The sequence below is a fragment of the Capricornis sumatraensis genome, chromosome 1 (genome assembly GCF_032405125.1).
Source record: "Capricornis sumatraensis isolate serow.1 chromosome 1, serow.2, whole genome shotgun sequence".
NCBI lineage: Eukaryota > Metazoa > Chordata > Mammalia > Artiodactyla > Bovidae > Capricornis > Capricornis sumatraensis.
Genome location: NC_091069.1, coordinates 68311643 through 68336767, shown reverse-complemented (window position 1 = coordinate 68336767; position 25125 = coordinate 68311643). Strand labels below are relative to the sequence as shown.

The 25125-nt window shown below is 37.2% G+C and overlaps 1 protein-coding gene across 3 annotated transcripts in view; it reads right to left on the bottom strand.

The window, feature by feature from the left end:
* The window catches only part of PPP4R3B (protein phosphatase 4 regulatory subunit 3B), a 52880-nt gene extending 30319 nt beyond the window's left edge, over window positions 1-22561 (bottom strand). For all 3 annotated transcript variants that reach the window (XM_068979943.1, XM_068979948.1, XM_068979956.1), the window contains exons 1-6: window positions 22238-22561; window positions 20879-20934; window positions 10251-10349; window positions 4816-5439; window positions 1649-1726; window positions 182-298 (exon numbers count right to left, since the gene is read on the bottom strand). In XM_068979943.1, coding sequence (XP_068836044.1) covers window positions 182-298; window positions 1649-1726; window positions 4816-5439; window positions 10251-10349; window positions 20879-20934; window positions 22238-22379 — 1116 coding nt within the window. In that variant the 5' untranslated portion in view covers window positions 22380-22561. The remainder of the gene's footprint in view (window positions 1-181; window positions 299-1648; window positions 1727-4815; window positions 5440-10250; window positions 10350-20878; window positions 20935-22237) is intronic.
* Between the last annotated feature and the right edge of the window lie 2564 nt (window positions 22562-25125).

Here is a 25125-nt window from a genome sequence, read left to right as displayed (position 1 = left end):
ATGAATCACACATTAATATTATAAATTTAAGTTAATAAAAATCTGAAGATGACTCACTACCAAGTGAATTACAATTTAAAACATTCAGCATGCATTACTATAATAAATTATTTCCCATCCACAACATAAAACTATTACAAATTTTCAATTTCAAAAACATGAAATGAAGCTATATAATTACCATTACGATTTCAAGAGCAGGAAGAATCCCCAACTTTGCCAGAGTTTTGAAAAATGTGTCTCTGTTTTGAGGTTGTAATGTCTGAGAAAACGCACAAAATTCCTTGAAAAAATTAACCTGTAATATTAGAAAGTATAGTGAGAAGCCTACACACATTAAAAGAAACCTTGGGGCAAACTGTAATGTGAACTACCAGTGTGGAATTAAACCTCAAGGACCTGAAAACCCAGCTACCATTTATTATAGCATGGTTTCTATGTTCTTTAGGTTATGAGGAGCCAGGATACCCTGACTTCAAATCAGCCAATTCATCTTTGGTACAGTTATTTATTAATGGCATATTACTTTTTTCATTTATAAAATTACCCCTTTACACTGCTGCTGCTAAGATGCTTGAGTCATGTCCGACTCTGCGAGACCCCATAGACGGAAGCCCACCAGGCTCCCCCGTCCTTGGGATTCTCCAGGCAAGAACACTGGAGTGGGGTGCCACTTCCTTCTCCAATGCATGAAAGTGAAAAGTGAAAGTGAAGTCGCTCAGTCGTGTCCGATTCTTAGCGACCTCATGGACTGCAGCCTAACAGGCTCCTCCGTCCATGGGATCTTCCAGGCAAGAGTACTGGAGTGGGGTGCCACTGCCTTCTCCTAGGAAACTTCTAATTCTTTTTCAGTATTTCTTTAGCATCTGACTATAAAGTTAAAAAAAATCGTAAACTGTTGGTAAACAGTAGTCACCATTCTCTTTTCCCTATGGATGGTTTATATCTCAAAAACCTAACTATCAACACATTCGAAATAAAAGCATCCCTAAGAGCCAAATTATTTATCATTTATTCAAGAAGGATTCTCCCTTATTAAAATTTATTTATTTTTAATTAAAGGATAAGTGCTTTACAATATTGTGTTGGTTTCTGCCAGGATTCTCCTTACCTGTTTTAAAAAAAACAGCATCTCAGTAATGTTTCCACAACCACAAAAATATATGAGTTCGTAGTTCTGTCCTAACATAATCCACATGCCTGATTTTATAATTTATAAGGCACATATTCCCTCACTGGGGGGAAAATTAAATATCTCTAAAAACTTTTAAGATATAAAAAATAATAATTTTTAGAAATATTGAGAACAATCATTTTATAGTATAATTTAAATACAGTAAGGGGTTAGGGAACCCACCCTCCACTAAGTCAAACACCTGCATGTAACTTTATAGCAGGCCCTCCATATCTATTGTTCCATATCCAACCTTGGACCATGCAGTACTGTAGTATTTACTACTGAAAAAGAAAAAAAAAAAATCTGTGTCTAGATGGACTCCTATTGTTCAAACATATGTTGCTCAAGGGTCATCTGTTCCTTTTATACTAATTATAAAAATCTTCCTCTTAAATTAACAAGCTCAATATTAAAAGCTATGTATGCCAAAAGAGTAAGTGCTCTTTAAGAGTGTGAATTTCAGTAACTTACCAATTCACGTCGTTTATCATCATCCGTGGCCTCATCTGTTAATTGTGCAAAAACTTCAGACAAAAATTTCTCATCTTCCTACATGAGAAGAAATATTACTATGAAATATTAACAAAAGTATAAAGTTATACTCACTTATCTGATTTTAAAAATTGTAATAAAAGTAGATGAAAACCTAGTAGCAGTTTCATTACAAACTTAAAATTCCAGTATATTCATGTTATAAGGTTCAAAATTTGACAATACCTTTCAATATTAGCTAGACATATATTATTACCTCATTTACATTTAATCAGAAACCCCTAAAGAACTATTTGAAAAACAAAAATTTGATGTTCTAAAGGGCATGCATAAAACTTTATTTACCTTAACTGAGTGCTTCTCTAGTTCCTGTTCAGGGTCTATTTATTTATGCTTAATTTAAACATAATTCAAACAAATTTGAAGATTTCATTATTAGTCCATAGTGGATCAGAATAATGGGAGTTACAAATTCGGCAATAAAGAATACTGAAATCTGATAGTGGTAAGATTATAAATGCTAACAGTGATTATCTTTTGGTAATGGAATTTGAGTGATTTTCTTCTTTGCTCACCTGTATTTTCCAATTTTCTAGAATAAGTATGAACAATTAAATTACAACGGAAAAAACTGACATGAATATTGAAGTTCACTTTAGAGATTTTCATCAAAACCTGCTGAAAGTGATGCTTTAAGCTTTAGTAATCTTCAAAATTCACTTTTATGAAATATAATTCAAATAATTTAATTAAAAGAACATAACCTAACAATATTTATAATAATGGTAACCGCATGGTTGATAATAAAAATCAAACCATGACATAGTAAGGATATAGCTAGTAAGTATGTTGTGTACAAATCACTTCAATTGTGTTTGACTCTTTGTGACCGCATGAACTGGGGCTTGCCAGACTCCTCTGTCCATCGAATTCTCCACGCAACAATACTGAAGTGGCATGCCCTCCTTCAGGGGCTCTTCAGACTCAGGGATTGAACCTGGGTCTTTTATGTCTCCTGCACTTGCTGGCAGGTTCTTTACTGCTAGCTAATATACCTGCCCCTTTTCTTACTGTGAATCCCCCATGAAGAGCTATCAATTCTTTAAAGCCTTTCTGAAACAAGGTAGAACATATACGAAAAAATGAATGAAAAGCACTAGGTACGACTATGGAAAATGTAATATGCTCTCCCAATAAATATCCTTTGGTGCTACTCAAAGACACATCACTGACAAATAACCCCTTTCACTGACTCAGAAGTGTTCCTTTCGTTAATTTGATTCCCTTTGGACTTTATGTATGGAAGTCTGAATCATTCACCTTCTGAGAGAGTGCAACTGTATAAATCACTTATCCTTCAAATCATTTATCTTTCTCAATATTTTAGATTTTAGTGAATAAGTACACATTTATCTCAACTTAACACCTTTTATAAATTCTTTTCCTGCATTGCTCCCAGATTAACTCCTTCTTTCCTGCCTAAAGATTTTTAACTATTTTCAGAATGTTTTCATTGGAAAATAGTTAAAATGCTATTTCCCATTTAAATTCTTCTTATAGGATTCATTATTTGTGTGCTGACAGCTAAAACTCCATAAAGGATTAGAGAAGCAATTTCAGGTACTACAGTCTGCTAGGAGAATGCTTTCTGATTCCTAGTATTTTCTTTCCCTGATCTCTATTATTAAAAAAATTTTTTTCTTTTTTAATTTGGCTGTGCTGGGTCTTAGCTGTGGCATGAGCACTCTTAATTGTGACTTGTGGGATCTAGCTCCCCAACCAGGGATCGAATCTGGGTCCCCTAATTTGGGAATACAGAGTTTTACCCACTGGACCACCAGGGAAGCCCCTATTATTCTTGATAATATTCTACAAAAGCACTCTGTTCTGATATATGTATTAAGGGAGCTACTGAATGACAGCTTAAAGCCTATCATAAATACAGCTGGGAAATCTCCCCCTAAATCCCTGCTTCTCTAAGTATTAATAATTAAACTAGTTTCCTTAGATCATTTCAGTTTTTCTTTACCATTTCACTTTAAAAGCTTTTAATAAATCATAATTATTCTAAGTCAAGTTGTGCATGTGTTGGAGAAGACTCTTCAGAGTCCCTTGGACTGCAAGGAGATCCAACCAGTCCATTCTGAAGGAGATCAGCCCTGGGTGTTCTTTGGAAGGAATGATGCTAAAATAGAAACTCCAATACTTTGGCCACCTCATGCGAAGAGCTGACTCATTGGAAAAGACTCTGACGCTGGGAGGGATTGGGGGCAGGAGGAAAAGGGGACAACCGAGGATGAGATGGCTGGATGGCATCACCGACTCGATGGAAGTTGAGTCTGAGTGAACTCCGGGAGATGGTGATGGACAGGGAGGCCTGGCGTGCTGCGATTCATGGGGTCGCAAACAGTCGGACACGACTGAGCGACTAAACTGAACTGAACTACTTTAGGTAACAAAACCTTCAGGGGAAAAGAGGAGCTGCTCCTATAAAGTCTGAAATCAAAACTTTTTTCTCTGCAACAATGTAAAAATGGGCACACGCACAAAACCAAAATGCCAAACCCAGGACTCATTCACCATGAGAGGTATAAAACTTCCTTTATACAGTTCAAGGAAACAGAATAAAATCAGTTAGTCTCAGTCCTGGCTGCATATCTGAATTATCTGGGAATCTTTAAGCACACACAGTCACACATACCCACAATAATAATTAGGTCTCACAAAATGGCATAAAAGGTATTTTTAAAAATCAGCTGGCTCTGTTTAAGATGGAAAAGTTCGGGAGATGGATAGTAGTGATGACTGCATAGCACTGTCAATGTACACACTATGAACTGTACACTTAAAAATTATTAAAATTCTGAATTTTATGTCACATATACTGTACCACAATGTTTTAAATGCAAAAAAAGTAAAAAAAAAAAAACAAACTCCAGCTGCATGACAGGAGATTTAGAAATATAAAAGATTACACTAATGACTCTACAGAAAACTATGAGATAAAGCCCTGTTTTCTGTGTTTGATAGTACATTTAAAGTAAACAAAATAAATATTTCAAAAAGAAGGAACAAACACCAGCTTAACTATTAGGGTGACTACGTATTTGAAAACAGAATTGTGAAGAACACCTCAGTTTACTTACCTGCAACATGCTGACTATTTCAACTTTGTTGAAGAAAATAAAAGATGTAAGAGTAGAAAGAAAATTCTCTTCAAAAACAGATGGTGTAGGCAAAATGATGTCCTGAATGTACTGTACCCTGTAAGTCTGATGTATTTTTTGCCTTAGTTCAGAGTCTGTTATTGGTATAACTTCCTTAAACTTTGCAGTTTTGGTCAAGAATTCTCGGTGCCTTTTTGGCTGAGCCAAAGCAGGGTCATATTCAAGACATCCCACGACATCCATGATACACTCATCAGAAAACATAACCTCAAACAGAGTTGCCTTATTTAGGAATAAGATTCCTCTAATAATTTCATACAAATGGTGTAAGCCTTCAGTGTTTTCCAGGTTCTCACAAGCTTGGAATAACTGCAGTAGTTTTTTAATATAGCCTTCATTTTCCAAGGCCAGAGCCAGCTTTTCTCTACGGATAGGTGAGGAGAGAACTGAGGTAACTAAGTCAGCAATCTCTTCAAGTTTATTGAGTTCACACGTGGGTAGGTCAATCAGATGACTGGTTTCAGGCATTTCTTCAAATCGTTCTTCTTCTGATTCATCAATAAGGTCCTGTGTGACTTCCACTGATGGATCCTTACCTTGAACCTAAAAATATACAGCTGGTTACCTTAAAATACAAAAGAATTCAAAATTTTGGAAACCAAATCACTCACCACTAAATTTAAGTAAACATACCTTTTAAAGAATTAATCCTAATACATTGTTAATTAAAAGTGAAGTGTAGAGGAGGAAATACTACTAGCTTACAGTCAGTTATTTGAGTCTTCAGTTGCTGACTGCAGATGATTTCACTTCTAAATTTCCCAACTTATAACTTGAGGTTAATTCTGATACCTAATAACTTCAATATTTGATAATGTGGAGTGAACTTTGCAGAAATTAACTCTTCTCTCAGTCCTCAAAATTATTATGTATAACAAAGCACCACCACACTGGCTTAACAAGGACACTATTAAGTTCAAACCAAATTAAAACCCAACTCCTTGTCTATTCGAGAATAAGAAAATAAGATTTCCTCAAAATATTTTTGAAAAAATATTTGCTTTTGCTCTGAGTCTGAAACTGATAAACAGACTAATAAAAAAAAATCTATTATTTCAAAAACTGGCATTGATTTAACATCTGTGATAAAGCCTCCAAAGGTTCTAACATCTAGATAAAAATTATACCATAATGAATAAAGAACTGCTGTATGATTCAGGTTGACTGCTTTATGATTGAAGAAAAGCAAGGCTAACAAATTTTCTAGTGAATTATTCTAAAAGAAAAAGTTTAGAATTTGACTTTTCATAAATTTTTCTAATTCCTAATCCAATCGTGTAATAATCTTCTGTTCTCCACCTTAAAACATCCTGAATATCCTAAATAGACAAAGTTTCACAAATTTCCAAATTCACCAAAGCAACACATGAAAAAAGATCTAAGAACTTAAGAGAAAAAAGTAGATGGATATACTAATGCATCTGTATTTTTTTTCTCTAGAGGAGTGACAGTATTTTTTTTACTTCTGAGTTTTCAACAGAATATCTGGGCCTAAGGAGGATGACACATAAATTTAAGGTACACTATAAGCAAGGTCATAAGAACATTTCAGATAAAATATCTTGGAAACTCAGAGGAAGGAAAATTCCTTCCAGCTCTTGGGGTGGGAGTGAGCAAAGAATACAAGGAAGGGATCATAAAAGCCATGGCATTTGAGATTTTAAGAAATCTTAAGAGAGAAAAAAAGGTAAGATTCAGAGGGAGAAAAAGGCACTCAAAGTCCAAGGGGAAAGAGCACAGAGCCAGAGAAATGAAAGTATAGGACATACACATGGCAAACAGCAAAACTGGAAATGCAGAGTGAATGAAACCAGATCATGGAAAGTCAAGCTAAAATATCTGGATTGTTCAGGGAAGTGAATGTGTAGCACTTTAGAAAGTTGACCTAGCATCAGCTGCATGAGATAAATTTGAAAATAGAGGTAAGATAGGTTGTTATTCCAAAGGCTAAATGAACAACTGAATTTGGATTGTGATGTTGGAGCAGATGAGGAATAGCTATAAAAGAGAAAAGGAATCGCAATGACCCCACAGCTTTAAACTTGTCATTAGGAAGATCATGGCTTCTTTAACCAACTGATGTTGAGTTTGAGGTGTCTGAATATCCAGCTGACAACTAAACCTCTGGGGCTACTGTTGTTTAGTTACTAAGTCACGTCTGTCTCTTTTGTGACCCTATGGACTGTAGTCCGCTAGGCTCCTCTGTCCATGGGATTTTCCAGGCAACGATATTGGACTGGGTTGCTATTTCCTTCTTCAGGGGATCTTCCCGACCCAGGGACTGAACCTGTGTCTCCTGTTTGGCAAGTGGATTCTTAATAACTGAACCACACGGGAAGCCCATGGGCCTATTACTCTGGAAAGATAAGACAGAAGATAGATATTTGGTATTAGGGTGGCAGTTAAGCCCAGAAGACTCCAACAGAAACCAGAGAAGAGAGGAATGGAAGCCTGAGGGAAGGAAGAAGAATCAGAGGTTACAAAGAACAAAAAAGAGGAAACCAGAGGAGTTAACTTACCCTTCAAATGAACACGGTTTGCATAAGTTTAAGAATAAAAGCACAGCTCTGGAACCATTAATTTGGGTATAGCATGTTTTATTTGTTATCTAGTATTAACCCTTACAAGCTTCCTCAATTCTCTCCTAAATGTAACTCTGATCTGTCAATTGCACACAAACCCAAGTATCTATTTGGATGTCAAAAGTGTTGTCCACCGGGCTTCCCTAGTAGCACAGGTGGTAAAGCATCTGCTTGCAATGCAGGAGACCTGGGTTTGATCCCTGGGTCAGGAAGATCCCCTGGAGAAGGAAATGGCAACCCACTCCAGTATCCTTGCCTGGAGAATCCCATGCACAGAAGAGCCTGGTGGGCTACAATCCATGGGGTTGCAGAGTCAGACATGACTGAGCGACTAACACACAACAGTGCTGTCCACCAGGTACTTCTGGTTCTGTCTCTTGTGGCATGTGAGTTCATTGATTCAGTGAAGTTACACGGAGCTGTGTGACTTGCTTTGGCCAATCAAATGTGAACAAAAGTGCCATGTGTAACTTCTGGAAAGAGATTTTAAAAACCAGTGCTCCTGATTCATCACTTTTCTTTCCCACTTTGCAATAACCTTGGAAATATTAAAATGAATTCTCTTATCAACTTGGGCCCCCGAGTGACTCTGCTAAGCAAAGTTCCTTCCTCTCCAATATTGGTCAAACAGCATTAAGGGAAAAAAACCAAGCTTTTGTTGTGATAAGCCACTGAAATTTCAAGATTTTGTTATTACAACATAAACTGTCCTTAACATTCTTAGTCAGTCAACTTTATGATGAAAACGTTCATGGCAAGTCCACTATCAATAGGATTCTCAATGAAAATTTGTATTTCCCACACACCAATCACAGTCATCAGTGCCTTATAGTTACTGCTTTAAATTGTTTTCCTTTTCAACTGTCAAACACTATTTCTCCTTTAAGTCTCACAAAAGAGATCTTTTTCTCCAAGAGGCCACGAGTATTCAACTTCCTCCAATATTCTTCTTTTCCATCTCACAACTTATATCTTTACTCACTTGCTTCATCTGTTTCAAAGAAAATGTCCCTACCATTTTCTAAGGTTAAAAGTTCCATATGTATTTTTGACTATGCTCTCTAACAGCTCCATATATTATCAATTATCTGAGCTCCAGGTTTCTGTAATTTCTATCTTCCCAATGATTCTATCATTCACCATTACCCTTAAGATACTTAGTACTCCTTGAGCTATCAATCTTTTTCAGAGAGGAATTCTATTTTCTCATTATAAGGAGTTAAGAAATGACCAAGAAATGTGTTTTTTATTGAAATTGTTCTTTCAAAGTCAGGAATGACCTCCCAGAACTAAAACATAATGTATGGTTCTATAGAATACCACACAGTAGCTGGGAGCAATAAACTAAATGTATACTCAGAAACACGGATAGATCTTAAAGTGTAGTACTGAGTTGTGTAGTAAAAAATTAACCTTGGGAGACCAGCAGAGTGGCCAAACATAACATTCCTTTCAAAGGTGGAAAAGTCTGGGTAAAAATCAATGACAAATAGGGAGGAGAAATGATAACAGAGGGCAAAGTAATGAATAAGTAGGTAATGTAATGAGAGAAATCAAGTATTAACATGGGTGCCTTAAAAAAGCTCAGGGTAAGAGATGGTATTCTCTTAGCTCAATTATAACAGATGCCTGGAGGCTGAAGCTATATATTTACTAAGTCTACCACTGCTCCTGGGACTCAAAAAAGTTGAATGGAAGTCTATAGGTCAACCAGACAGAACTGACACCACTCTGGGAGACACTGCCATACAATATGATGAACTCATGGACTAATTATTAATGACTGAGTGGGATTCTACTGGTTTGGCCAAAGAAGCTTGTCCTTTCTACAAAGAAGCTTTGTAACATCTTCTGGAAAAGCCACAAACAACTTGGCCAACCCAACAGTAATGTGCCAGTATCCACTTGGATTCTTACTTTTCAGATTATATCTACCACCACACATGGTATAACATTACTACTGTTGATCCAACTACCTTACGTACATAAGCTTTATGATAATATTGATATTCAAGATCAAATGTTCTGGAAAATTGAAGTAAAGCTCCTTAGCATGTAATGTCAATAGAAAATGACTGACATGAAGAATAAATGGACTTACTAGCTATTAACCATCAGCTAATTTCTATACTAAAGAGTTTTCTTAAGAGTTGACCGTAAGGTATTAAGGAGGGAAATGATCAGTCAAAATAGTGCAAAAAAGTAAATCATGGCTTTATAGGACAGAATAGTTTTTTCTTTAAATCTATCCCTAGCCCAGATTGGCTCCTCCAAATGTTAGGCATGTTGATACTGATACTACTGCTTTGTCGAATATATGCTACACTAAACGTACATGCTAAGGCAAATATGATCATTTTGGTGTAACAGTCTCAGCCAAGGGGCCAAATGGTGATCTTTGCAGTAAAGGACTACTCTTGCCTCAAGAAAGGTTTGGACCTTGTCTAATTCGTGAGAGGTAATCCCTAAGCATTCTGAATATACGGTCTATTAGGAATGGTTTTGTTTACCTGGGGGCCTTGTGCTATGCCAGATATATCATGCACATACATGTATGGCTAACTGTATGGTTTATGGTGGAGATCTTGGGCCACACAGTATCAGCTCAACATCTGGGAGTGCTGGAAACTAGAGTCAGCCCCATTGGCAGTCAGCCTTCCTATATGTTTGTTTTCTGTTTTCTCTCTCCACATGTTAACATACCTCTTTTAGATAAAATGGAAAATAAAATCAAGAATGCATGCAAGTTAAATATTATTAAAATAACCTTACCTGACAAATTTTTTCCCAGATCTCATCACAGCCAGCTTTTTCCTGGAAACTTAGTGCCAGATCATAGTTTTCAGCTTCTGACCAAACAATTAATGTATCCTGTTTAAAAATAAAGATTTGTATCATCACACCAGAAGAAATAACTACAAAGTATAAATAAAAATCAAGTGGACAAGAAACAGCAAAGCAATGCCCTCAGATAAGTGCAATTAATGTGCACTCAACTGACACCATGTAATTGCATTTTGTTATCCTTTGTAACTTTAGTATCATACTGGCAAAGAAATCATAGCTTTGACACTGTGTCAGTAAGCAATCTTCTGACACAAAAAATATCAAGATATGTTAGCAGGCTCATGTTACCGAGATAACTAATCAAAAGTCTAGCACTTGGCTAAAGTAGAGTATACACATTCAGATGTCTTTAATTATGTCTCTCCCAAAGGTTATGCTTTTGGGGAAAAACTGTCAACTCCCTTATTAAAAACTAAAGTTTGGTTTTAAATTAAAACACAAGTATAAACACTAAAATCATTATGAGAACCTAAATGAAAAGGACTTTTGAAGGATACATAATAATGGAAGTTTAATATGGCTAAAACTTTGAATTTCAAAAAAACGCAATCTGAGGTTATTTCAATTATCAAAACTGTAATTTATGAAAACATATTAATTGTTCAGTTAACTGGTAATTTATAAATATTATAGCCTATTAAAAAATAGAAAACTAAAAGTGAACCCCAATAAAGACAAAATTTTCAAAATGAAAACATTTCAGTACTTTGGTAGCTCTAACAAGAAAGTAAAAATTATCTTTTAATTAATCTAGGACTCAGATTAACACTTATTTGTTGTATAACCAGGTAAAAAGAACACTGAAAATCTGTATTCTTGCTTCTTATTGGCCATGCTTCTTAGAAAGGATTGTTTGCCATCGTGCTTGTGTGCTAAGTCGCTTCAGCCATGTCCAACTCTTTGCCCACCAGGCTCCTCTGTCTATGGGATCTATAGCCCCACCAAGCTCCTCTGTCCATGGGATTCTCCAGGCAAGAACACTGGAGTGGGTTGCCATGCCTCCTCCAAAGGATCTTCCTGATCCAAGACTGAACCCCTCTCTTTTGTCTCCTGCACTGGCACAAGAGTTCTTTACTGTTAGCACCACCTGGAAAGCCCCTTTATTTGAGTAGGCCACTCTTTGATTTAAAAACCTTTAGTTGCTCCCGTCATGTACAGAAGAGGTTTTGAAATCTTTTTTAAAAATCAAGAGAGCTCTTTTTATCATCAAAATTTTACTAAGAATCTCCATTAAAAAAAAGAAGATAAAAACAAAGCTATTCTGGTTAAAGCACTAGGGCACCTGCAGAGGGTCCATGTTCTTTCCTTAGTTCCCGAGTTTCTTAGAGCTCAACAGAAAAGCAGCTGCAGAAATAGTGATCTCCAAACTTCTAAAAACTGTGTGCCTCAAATTACTTACGTATTATTTAAGGAATATATTATTAGTAGAGCCATATGTACTTTATAAAACATTAATTTCATACTAAAACAAATTAAAAGGCTTATATAAAGCTTAAAAAGATAAGCCATATTTTTAAAATGTTTAAACTGTAATGGCTCCATATTATTATTACTAAGAATTTTAAGGCCCAATATAGTTAGGGCATAGTATATCCATAATTGACGGGAGATACAAATCCATATTTAATGCCATCCTTTTAGCAATTCTGAATTTGGGGGGGAGGGACAACTTTTTATACTATCTATTTTAATCGTTTTGGCTTTGTCACTTGGCCGACAGACAGACTACACTAAGTGTAAATCAGTTTGACAACTATCTTGTTGACTTGCACTTTCGTTACTGTCTTCAACCCATTTTAAGGCACATGCACATTTTTGTTAGGGTTATGTTATTTTAGTTGGAAAATATCTGTAAATATTTATCTGCATATACAGTCTATAACAACTCATAATAGGTGGAGAACAGTCTTCATGGAAATGTTACTCTTCTCTCAGAAAAGTGAAAATTGCTCAATCATGTCTGACTCTGCGACCCCATTCTCCAGGCCAGAATCCTGGAGAGGGTAGCCTTTCTCTTCTCCAGGAGATCTTCTCAGCCCAGGGATCAAACCCAGGTCTCCTGCATCGCAGGCAGATTCTCTACCAGCTGAGCCACCAGGGAAGCCCAAAAATACTGGAGTGGGTAGCCCATCCCTTCTTCAGTGGATCTTCCTGACCCAGGAATTGAACCGAGGTCTCCTGCATTGCAGGTAGATTCTTTAAAAGGAATCCCCTTCTCTTAGAATACCATGCTTATTTTTGATTCTTCACCATGTGACTTCATTAAATATTAGCAAAATTCAATTTTTGATGAACAGGTTTCTTCTCCAATGATTCATACTGTGCATTCCATTTTGGAGATCACTAGTATAGCAGAATGAATGAAATTCAAAACCCTTTCTTTATCCAGGTATTAAATGCCCCTTCTATTTTGGTTCCAATCTATCTTCCGAGAAAAGTCCAAGCAACAAAGTCTGAATTAAAATGATGCAGTATCTTTCTTCTTAACCATTTTCTTTTGTTCTTTCTTTCCCATCCTTAACAGTAAACTCTTTATCCATAAGCCAATCAAAATCCCAGAAACTAAATAGGATTTATATTCAGAATTGTTTTCAATGCAAAGGGGACTGACCTCAGGAGATGGTAAAAAATATAGATTCCCATGCTTCTCCCCTGGATACAGGTCTGGAGTAAGTCTAAGAATCCTTATTTTTAACAAGGATCTCAGGTAATTCTTTGGATAAGTCAAATTTGAGAACATGACCTAAGTACACCACCAGCTGGTTAACAGAGAAAAGGGAAATGCTGTCAGAGACACCTTCCATCTCTATGTTGTTGTTATTCAGTCAAATGATGACAAAATCCATCTTTCCTTTTCTCTCTCCTCCGTACCTTACTGTCTGGGTAAAAAAGTACCCGTTAAAAAGGACTGTTTAGAACTGCTTATTCCAAGGGTCAAATTGCTGGGTAAGGGAACATATATAGAGAGCTGGCATAAGAATATTTATACCAGAAATGAAGTGTCAAATGGCACAATTTCTTACATACCAAAAAGTCTAAATTGAGTCAAGCCCAATTTTTCATACTAAATTGTTTTCAATCACTGTACGTTGTGATCTTTCATTTTTTTCCTAATCAGTGTGTGGCACACCTATCTTTGGGATGTTATTAATGTCTCAGTTTAAACCAAGGAAAGCATAGTTTTCCTCTATTAACTAAAACAGTTAATCACCACTATATCCCTATGGAAGTCAGATTTAAAATGAGCTTTAAAATTTTATTTGGTCTGATTGTGTAAAAAGAAAGAAGAAGAAAAAATAAAGGTGATTATGTTCAAGCCCAGCATGGGAGTAAGACATGAGCTAGAGAAACCTGACAATTTAGCCTCCACTAACAGGTTTTCACAATGCAGTTTTATTATGAGAAATAGTTATTTTCAATTTTATATATTAAAAACACATCCTTGAGCCAAATACTGTTTAAACCAGACGTTCTTAATCCAGAGTCTACAGACGCCTTAAAATTTTATCTAAAACCTGATTCATACCATCTTTTTTGGGGAAAGGGGCTCCAATTTTTATATATTCGCGAAGAAATCCATGACACATTTTTAAAGGGTCTAACAAACCAATGAATTATGTTTCAGTTCTCTTCCTTAGTACTGATCCACTTTATTAACATGAATAAAATCTACTCATAAAATACGTGAGATCCTACTGCTTGCCAGACTAACCCTATCTTTGCTCCCAATGACTTTTGACAAAATCGATAGAGGAAGAGCTAAAGTTTTTCAAAAGGAATACTAATTTTTTATAAAATAGGAAAAGATTATTAGATTTACAGTATTCAATTTACAGGTTCAAAATCAATGTGATGCCTGAAATCAGTGAGATTAACCAGAAAATGCAGCATGTAACTCTCTGTTGTTTAGTCGCTAATTCCTGTCCGACTCTTTTGTGACCCTGTGGACTGTAGCCTGGCTCCTCTGTGCAGGATTTCCAGGCAAAAATACTGGAGTGGGTTGCCATTTCCTTCTCCAGGGGATCTTCCTGACCCAGGGATTGAATCTGCATCCTTGCAATGGCTGGTGGATTCTTTATCACTGAGTTATCCAGGAAGCCCCTGCAGTTTATAACAACAGTTGGCCTAAATGCTTTCTGAGATAGATTTTTAAATCTATGCATAGTATTACATACAGTATGGTATAACATATAGTCCAAGACAGACATGATGACACCACTTACAGTAGTAGTGTCTTATCATCTCAAAATCTGATATATTTGGTGCAATGGGAGTAACTCTGAACTAGATCGAGGACCTGGTGGCACCACCCACAGTTTCACTGTCCACTATTTCCATGACTTTCAGCTGAATATTTTACTTCTTTGATTGTCTTTCCTTTCTGGAAAAGAGGAAAATGCTGCCTACATAAGGATTATTGTAAGATGACCATGAATACAGTTATCTTACTGTGCTTATGTGTCAGGTACTGTGCTAAAGCAATTTTCATATATTAATTCAAAACTATTACATGAGTCAGGTAGTATCTCCATTTAAAAAGGGAGGTTCAGAGAAAATTTGCTCAAAATCATAAAGATAGAAATAATGGAATTAAAAACTGTTAAAGAGTATCCATGAAACTCTAAAACCCATGTTTCTATCACTATGCCCCATAAGAAATGTGAACAAATTCTAAAAGATGGCAAAATACACTTGCTTCCCAAGCATCTCTCCTGCTGCATTGTAAGAAACAAGTGAAGTGAAAGTGTTAGTTGCTCAGTTGTGTCTGACTCTCTGCAACCCCAGGGACTCGGGCTTGCCAGGCTCCTCTGTCCACGAACTCTCCAGGGAAGAATACTGGAGTGGGTTGCCATTTCCTTCTCCAGAGGATCTTCCCAAAGCAGGGACTGAACCTGCATATCTGGCATTGCCAGCAGTTTCTTTGAGCCACTAGTGAAGAAAGGAAATAAATAAAAAGGACCCTAAATAAGAAAGACCTCTCCATATGATATCCAGATTCCTTCTTGGTTCCATTCCAGACCACTACCCAATCACTCTGCCTCATGTTTTGTACTTAATCATTCATGTCCTCTACTTATGCACTTGATTTACAGTTCAAAGTGCAGACTGGATTCTACTCATTACAAATTCATGCAGCTATTTTAATGCAACATTCAAAATTTTATAAACTTCTTTACCTCTCACATACTCATTAGTTCATTCCTCATAATGGTTCTTAGGCTAAACCTCAACATCCTCAATTTTATTGGATTATTTTGCCAATTCAGAGATAGATACAGTAAGATTATTTTTATTTCTACCTTCATTTCAGTGGACATTCTTCTAACCAAAATGTAGAATATTCTCAGTCTTTCTCTTGAAAGGATATGAAACAGCATTTGCTGCCTGACTGGCCCTTCTTTCCTTACCAATTATATTTTCCCTTGGTTTGAAGACAACATATTTTCCTGATGCTCTATTCTTTCCAATTGCTTATCCTTCTTCTTCACTCTATCTTCCTTATTCCTGACTACCAAACATCTAATCCTGCAGTATGCCCTATCAATTCTATCTTCACATATATCTCAAATCTAACCACCCCTCCTCTTTCCATCTCTACTGCCATTACCCTGACTGGATTCAACATTCTCTCTAGCTTACTAGACTCTGCTGCACTCTCTCAACCAGTCTCTCATTTATTGCTTGTCTTCAATTCTACAGACTAATTTACTATTTTGGATCATGTCATTTCTATGCTGAAAACTCTTCAAGGGCCTTCAACTGCACTTTAAAAATCCAAATTACTGATAGTAACCAAACCACAAATAGCTCTCAAACAAGTATTACTGGATGAATGAGTAAATGTAGAGTTTAACCAGACTCAGCCTTAAGCTCTGTTCTTTTCTCTATACCTTCTCTCTCAAAGGTAATCTCCTCTTGTCGCTAAAAATAACATTCAATGATTCTCAAATCAGAATCTCCTAAACCAAACTCTTACTCTAATTCTAGTCCCAGAATGTTCAATTTTCAGACCTATTCATTTTACTCATGTCAAAGACGAAATGAAAATAAGGCACAGAACAAAATGCAGTTTGCTACCACTTATGCCAATAAAAGGGAGAATATTATGTAGTTGACTGCATGCAAATTTGTTACATACGCATAAAACCTCTAGCAGGGTATACAAGAAACTGGTAACACTGGTGGCCTCTAGTAAAGGAAACTGTATGGACAGAATCCAGAGTACGAGAGACTTCAAAGATACTTTCTTGTTTTAAAAAACATGAATGTATTACCTACTCAAAATAAAAACATTTAAAAAAAAGCAGCACATAACCATATGATAAATGTAAACCTGCTTTCTTCTCAACTCCGCAGTTTCTGGAGAGAACCATCATTTTCATGGCCCCAAAACTCAACACTACTAGTAACCTTTGATTCCCTTAAAAATTTTTTGTGTGGTAAAAAGTTTTTAAATTAATTACTTTATAATGTTGTGTTGATTTCTGCTGTACAAAAATGTGAATCAGTCAGTTCTCTTTCATATTTAATCATTACTCAAATTTTCCAGCACTTTCGGAAAATATACTGAAGTTCTGTTTCTTCTTTTCCAATTCCACTTACTACACTTGAACAGACTTTCATTTTCTTGATCTTAATTACTGCAAAGGTCTTGCTACCTAAAGCTCTTCTGTTTCCCTCCTTACCCTCAATTTAATATTCATAACATTGCCACACTGGGTTCCTAAACAGGGTATTACTTTCACGTTAGACTCTTACTCAAGAAACTATACTGGCTCCCTTTTGTTTAGCAAACCAAGCTCTCAAATAAGAAACCTCCGCTGCAAAGAAGCTTAATAAATACCTTTTGTGTCAGGTGTACTATTTCCTTCCCTATCATAGATCCTTCAGCAGATACCACCAAGAAGTGAAGATTTTCTCAATGATTCTGGCTCAAATCAGTCTTTCCTCTTATTTTCTACCGCTCAAGTCTCTGGAATAAAGTTACTTTACACAGTATTTTGTGTTGGTGCATACCTGCTGTATAACCTCAGTTAAAAAACTTAAACTTTCTGTGAAATGCTTTCATGGGCTCTCAAGAAGGACTGGGTTAAAGTATTTTATTAGCTATTGTATTATAATTCTTTAATTGTTTCACTTGTTGTGTCTTGTCTCCCAATAACAACCAGGACGAAGACTTCTTTATACCTCTCTCCCAAACCCGATTAACACAAAATTATGTTCAATATACAAAGTATACACCCTATAAGTCTGCTTCTGATTTAGTCAAGATCAACTGAAACTGATTCTAAATAACTTGTAATTTTGACACAGGTATCAGGCACTGTATTTTGTGTCAGGCCGTATAATCATTGTCTTTTCCTTCTAATGTTTATTTAAACACTTTACAAGTTTATGTGCTACTTAAGGTTAAGTGTATCTTCTTCCCATTAACTACTTCAATACTGCCCATAGTAAGCAAAGGAAGTGACATCAATCAGTGATTTCTTATTGAGTCATTTGACATTAAACTCAACTCATTCTTGAGCCCATAATTCAGTACTTAGCTCATTTTAGAACTGTAATGTTAAAAGAAGAATGGTAAATATTCCTCTCTATATTTAATCAATGTACTTTAATGTAGCAAAATATCCTGTAACTATGAATATCTCATTAAATCACTGAAGGTATTTCTTTTTTAATTAAAAATCCACTAATGGAGGACTTCCCTGGTGGTCTCGTGGTTAAAATTCTACACTTCTAACACAGGGAGCATGGGTTTGATCCCTGGTCAGAGAACTAAGATCCCACATGCTACAAAGCATAGCCCAAAACATAAAAAAAAAAAAAAAATTCCCACTAATGATCAATATATTTCATATATATTTTGGAAATAAGGGGCTTCCCACGTGGCACTAGAGGTAAAGAACCCGCCTGCCAATGCAGGAGATATTAAGACACATGGGTTTGATCCTTGGGTCAGGAAGATTCCTTGGAGGAGGGCACAGCAACCCACTGCAGTATTCTTGCCTGGAGAATCCAATGGACAGAGAAGCCGGGCAGGCTAGTCCACAGGGTTGCAAAGAGTCAGACACGACTGAAGTAACTAAGCAAGCACACAATTTTCTAGGCTAATTTATTGAATACTCAAATGATAACATTTAAAAAAAAAGATAATTCTAATGAACATAGAAAAATATTAATGTGCTTGGAAATCCCAATTTGTGTAACTTGGTAAAAAGGCAAATGAAACAAGATCTGGTGAAACAAACAAACGTAACATAACCCTTATATAGTTCTTTGATTTCTATTAGAAAAGTATAATTTAAACAAATATAAAGATAATTAAACAACTGACCCCATCTACATAGGTTTTTCATTCTTATAAACAAAGCTTTTCCAGAGTATTCTTACTGCTGAAGAGCTCTTAAACTTTATTAGTAAAAGTACTAAATCATTAGTACTTTAATGTTATTTAGTACAATTATTAAATTTTCAATGAGGGAAATATTTTTTTAAAAGTCCTAATGGTATATTATTTAAGTGTGATTAATTACAAAAACTACTCCCCTAATGGCATTAAAAAATTTTTTTTTAAGTAAAGATCTCTCTCCTATATTATTTAAATTTTCTAGCAGAGTAACAGGATACACAAAATTATGTCCCAAAGTTTCTAAAAATATTCACAGAACCACTGTGTAATTCTGAACTAATGATGATGGATTATTTTATACACAAACCTCCACCATAAGGGGATCTTTCCAGTTAAAACAACTAAAGGATTTCATATACAATTTGAAAAGACTCCATAATATAACTAATTTGTAGGGAGTCGTACTTAAGAAAACAGTTCCTGAGAATTTTATATTTATGCAGGTGGAAAACAAAATGATTACAAAATATTAGTCACGAAGCAAGCAAGCAAACAAACAAAAAAACAAACTCAAAGTGGCTATCTGGTATAAGTCAGTATAAAGACAGAGAATAACCATCTGACTAGCTGACTTAAAAGAAATATCTTCAGGGTTCAACACAGAATAAATGTTTGATTCTCTCTCAAAAAAACACATAGTATTTTATAAGCAGAAAAAAACACTATTACTTGAATATTAAAAATTCAAAAATATTTCAAATTACTGATTATGAATGTATTGTATACACAAAATAATTGTAACAATGCACCGTGCAATAGACATATAATTTCATTTCTCCAACTGTTAAGTATTTGTTTCTAAGCATCAAAATTTTCACTGATCTTGACGAGAGTAGGCACTGATGATATAAATATAATGATCTTTTCCTTCAAATTATTTATTTTTTCCTTTAAAAACCTCTACCATATTCACTTTACACACTGCACACACACACAAAATACACTGGAAAATTATCTTTTCCTCCAAAAATCTCTGCCATATTCACTTTACACATCAAACACACTAAAAATTAGTAATAATCCAAATTTCTAACAACAGGTGTATATAATATATCATACAGTGTTTTTAAAAAAAGCCCAACTAGATCTGCATTGTTAACATGAACAAATCTTCAAAATAGTACTGAGTGAAAAATGAAAGCTGCAGAGTACATGTAAGAGTACGAGATCAATTGTGCAAAGTTTAAAACAAACAAAAGACTACATATTCTTCATGGATACATACATATGCAGAAAAGGTATAAAAGCATGTACAGAAATAATACACATCAATTTCAGAATAGTGGTTACCTATAGGGAGGATGGAGAATGGATAGAATGAAATGGGTACAAAGAGAGTTTTAATTCTATCCACAATGTTCAACACTACAAAAAGATTTGAAACAGATACGGTAAAATGTTAACATTGTTAAATTTGGAGGTGTTACACAGACGCTCATTATATTATTCTCTGTACTTTTCAATTTTGAAATTTTTCATAATAAAAAAGAAAACATTCACAGAATAAAGGAAAGGTTGAATCACTGCTGCCATTTCCAGATTAGATAATTAGGCACACTAATACACAACACAGATTTTCTTTTCCCAGATAAGACAATAAATATTAACAGAAAACATTACATAATAAGCAGTGTACACTTTCATAAAATATCAATTGGTTATTATATTAAAAATATACAATTAAAGAACTGGATGTTAAGTGCTTCTACTTCAAAGTTTTACCTCTGTATGAGTCAAAGAATCTACTTTCACACCACAAACAGGCTTTCCTTGCTTTAAAGAGTACTCCTATGAATTTTCTTTTATGCCATTTCCTTTAACTGTGATTGAGAATAAAAGGCTTAGTGTACAGTGTATAAAAGATACCTGACTAGCTGCAGTTAAGTAAGACTAATGAATACATTGTATTCTACTAAAAACTAACAGTGGCTCAATTCAAAGATAATAAATTACTGCCAGTACAAAAGCTTGCACTTTTCAGTATGAAAACTTTTAATCTGCAAGGAAAATACATACAGTATGTAACTTTGTTTACCAAATGTTTTTTTTCTTGTCAGGAAAGCTTTCCCATTCTTTGTCTGATTAATACTTCCTTGATCACAGATGAAGTCTTTCAAATTAAAGATAAACAACTACTTGCCTGCTGTTTTTGATATGCAGTGTTTGGATTTATCTTTGATTCCAAGAGTAGTGATCCTGAAAGTTAAAAAAATAATATTTATAAGTTTCAACTTACAAAACCCTGAGTAAAACATCAGAATACACATTAAAAAAACAACTTTTTTCTTTCCCCGGCAAGACATCTGAAGTCATCAAATATACTCCAGTTTACATTTTTCTCTCAAGATCTGGACTTTGCATTAGAACATACCATTCTATCCCCATAATACTCTTAAGGGAAAAAAATCCATCTAAGACCAACATTCAGACCAAGAATATACAGAGACTAGATGACTTATAGTTTTATTGAAAGGAAACTTTTTAAGGTCTAAATGACCACCTGAAACCAAATTCTTTTTAACAAAGTTATTTTTATTGCATTTCCAGTTTAACAAATAAAACAAATTACAAAGTACCACAACAGGGATCTAAATACTTTGCACACAAATTACAGAACTGCATTTATCCTTTTCTAAGAACAAAGGCCACCTCATGTAAAAATAAATGTCTATGATTACTTTAAAAAAAAGGTGCAAGAGTACAAGATGTGTCGAAAATAAACCGAAGACTATTATTCTGTTATCTGCACGTTATCAGCTGCTCAAATCCAGCGGTCAGATTACAGTGAGGAAGGTGTCTTCATTAAGGCTATACATTTTATCATTTAAAAATATTTCACATTCGACTCGTACAATCAATCAAGGAATACAAGTTTACAGTCTGGTCTGCTGTCCTAACTTGTTTAAGTTGTAAAGTATTCACTTATTCACAGCACCCTCTACAAAGATAGCCTGGAGGGATCCCAGTCTGAAGATGTATGTGCTTGTGAGTGCATGTATCGTGGCAACAATCTGCAATAACCCCAGGAAAAAGGCGTCTTTTGGTTTTTCCCAGCACCTGTCTACTGTGGCAACTGGAGCTTGTTAATAAAATCAATTTTTTAAAAAAAGAGTAACGTTTCACTAAATTTTTTGTATCAGAGATATAATGTGTAAGAAAATAAAGGGGGACGGGAAGGGTCAGAAGGAGAGCACTAAATTGTTTTTCATTACTTCCTCCCTTCCCTCCCACACTCTCCCCGCTTCTTTAAGAGGCCAGACTGCAAAGAAAGGGCTCAAGTGTTTTAATAAGGCTAGCAAAAGGAGGAGCAGAGACTCGGCGTACGATTGAGGGTCAATCCCGACAAAGTAGTTTGTTTTTACCTTACTGAAGTGAAGACACAAAACCAATGCGCTGTTCCAAGTGGCTGGCAGTAACAGTACTCGGCTCAGGGCCTAAACCCCAGGCTGTGCCCAAACCGGAGGCATTGTCCCCTATGCTACGGTTCCAATAACCTTACCGTCGGACTCTGCCCGAACCAGCAGCGACATTCCCTTCAGCTCCTCCACATAGGTAGAGGAGACGTGCCCGGTGCCTCGGTCGTCCCATTGCCGGTCTTCGTTCAGGGTATAGACCTTCACTCGCCGCCGCGTATCCGACATGGTGACTGCTGTCCCCACTGTTCCAGCCGCCGCCTCCTTGCTCACCTCCTTTACGCCCCTCACTCTTGAGAGACGGTAGCGGCGGTGGCGGCAGCGGCGGCGGCGGCTCCGGAGAGGCCCGAGTTCACCATGGCTCCCAGGTTCAGCCGCGGGAAAGGGCAACAGGAGCCACTGAGACCTTGCCGCCCAGATTCCCAGTTACCTCTCACTTCACCCCCGAACGCACCCACCCTCCCCACCCTTTACCCCCCAGAGCTCGCTCGCTCTCCCGCCGCCGCCGCGCCGCCGCCGCGGTAACTACTAAAGACCCGCCATCTTGTAACCCGATTCTCTCTGCCTTTCTCTTCCTCCTCCAGCAGGTTCGCACGGGCTGTCCTAGCAGGGGCTACGGCGGCCGACGAGTCCAACGTGTGACGCCTCCGTTTCTGCACGCGCTACCCAGGTCGGCCGAGCTCAGTATTCTCGCGAGGAGGGGTAGTGGAGTGAGGTGGGTGGGTCTAAGGGCGACTTCCTCCTCTCTCGGCCCCGCCTGCAGGCGTGGGCTCTCGCCAGGTGGGCGCTTCTCGCGAGCTCCGGGTCTTCGCTGGTGCCGCGAGACTCTTCTCTGCACTGGCGGCGAGAGCGGAGTTGTGGTTTCGGCTTCGTGCGGTTTGTTGGGGCTGCGCCCGGCGTGTGAGGAGCCGTGGACTCCGGCTCTGTGGAAAAAACGAAGCAAGTCTAGGAGGTACGCATCCTTGGACGGGACTCACCCTGAGCAGAAGGGAAGGAAATGTGCTCGCACTCCATAATGGAAGCTCGCCCTTTCAGCCTGTGAGAGAAAAATAGTTTAAACCTCTTTCTGTGAAGACGTTAGCCCTTTACTGCGACTCGAAACCCACTAAAACTCGCTAAGCAGTCTGCTACAGTTAAGCATCTCCTCAGGATGTTCTGTGGATATCCAGGAGATTATAACATCGTACAAAAGTGCATTGGCAGTTTATTTCTCGTTCAGGCGTTATTTCTTGTCAGGCTTTTGGTGGCTGGCATACTTTCCGCTTCTTGAAAACAGTGTCCTTCCTGCGTTGGTAACCTCGGAACGTAAGTCTTCAGATAAGTTTAGGCAAGTGGCGGGGAACTACCTTCCTAACACATCTAAGAGCACTGTTTCCATATCTTTGAGTGTCTCCTGCTGGCATTTCTAGCGTTCTCTCTCGGGAGGTCTTCCGCACTGAATAAGCGAGGGAGCAGTCCTCTGGACGTTCACGTCGGTTGTCACACATCACATTAATTCTCAGACACTGCGCGGTATTGTTTGTCAGTCGCTGTTCGTTCTTGGTAGATTCTTTTTGTTCGTTTTTAAGACAGTTTCAGTTTGTTCTGCCGCCAGCTCTTGACAACCCTTTAGTCTGAAGGGTGAAAATCAAGCGAGATCGACAGGTTTTACCCTGCGGCGCATCTTGGGAGTTGTAGTCATTCCTTACCAATGGTGTTGTCAAAGCGTGCTTCTCTTTTGACCAAATCTTGTGCGTAAACCTAGCACACGAACTGACACGTGACATGCTTACACAGAGTAGGCTCCTGATGAAAAATAAATTCTCATTTCAAAATCTGGCTACATAGGGTTTTCTTTTAATCTAAAGAGAACCTAAGAAAATACACTTGAATTTAAGTAATTATATATGTTGGGGATTTCCTAGGTGGTGCAGGAGGTCGCAAAGAGTCGGACACGACTGAGCGACTGAACTGAACTGCAGGGGTAAAGAATTGCAGGAGACGAGAAGCAGGTTCGATTCCTGGGTGGGGAAGATCCTGTGGAGAAGGAAATGGCAACCCACTCTACTATTCTTGCCCGGGAAAACCCCAGGAACAGAGAAGCCTGGTCGGCTACAGTCCATGGGGTCACAGAAGAGTCTGAAATGACTTAGTGACTGAGCACAGATGCGTGCAATATATGTAGCAAAAGAGCACATTAATTGCTGTGACTAATGTGCACAAAATGCATTTTGAACCCAGAGAAAATAACATCTCTATCTCTGGTCAGAGAAGGCTTCACACTGGTAACTTTGGGACCTGATGTTAGAGGATCCCTGAGTGGAGGTTTGGCTTGAAAGGTGTTTAAGGCTGTGGGGACCAGGTGAACAAAGTCATAATGTGTTACTGCCTAAAAGAATTTATGAGCAAGTTATGTATTAATACTGAAAATGAAAATTATATAGAAGTCACTTTGACACCATACGTTAAAAGCTTAATATCCTATGCTGCTACTGCTGCTAAGTTGCTTCAGTCGTGTCCGACTCTGTGCGACCCCACAGACGGCATCCCACCAGGCTCTGCCATCCCTGGGATTCTCCAGACAAGAACACTGGAGTGGGTTGCCATTTCCTTCTCCAATACATGAAAGTGAAAAGTGAAAGTGAAGTCGCTTAGTAAGTGTCCCACTCTTAATTGAAATCACAGGAGTCATTTCCTGTACTTATTCAGTCATTCAACACTCATTGACTATATTAAGTGCTAGACACTGTTCTCTTCAATGGATAAATAGGAAAAAATTCCTCTTTTCATGGCGCTTCCATTCTAGTGTTGTTTAGTACGTCAGTTGTGTTCAACTCTTTGCAACTCCATCAACTGTAGCCCTCCAGGTTCCTCTGACCATGGGACTTCCCAGGCAAGAATACTGGAGTAGGATGCCATTTCCTTCACCAGGAGATCTTACGGAACCAGGGATCAAACCTGTGACTCCTGCATTTCAGGTGGATTCTTCACCACT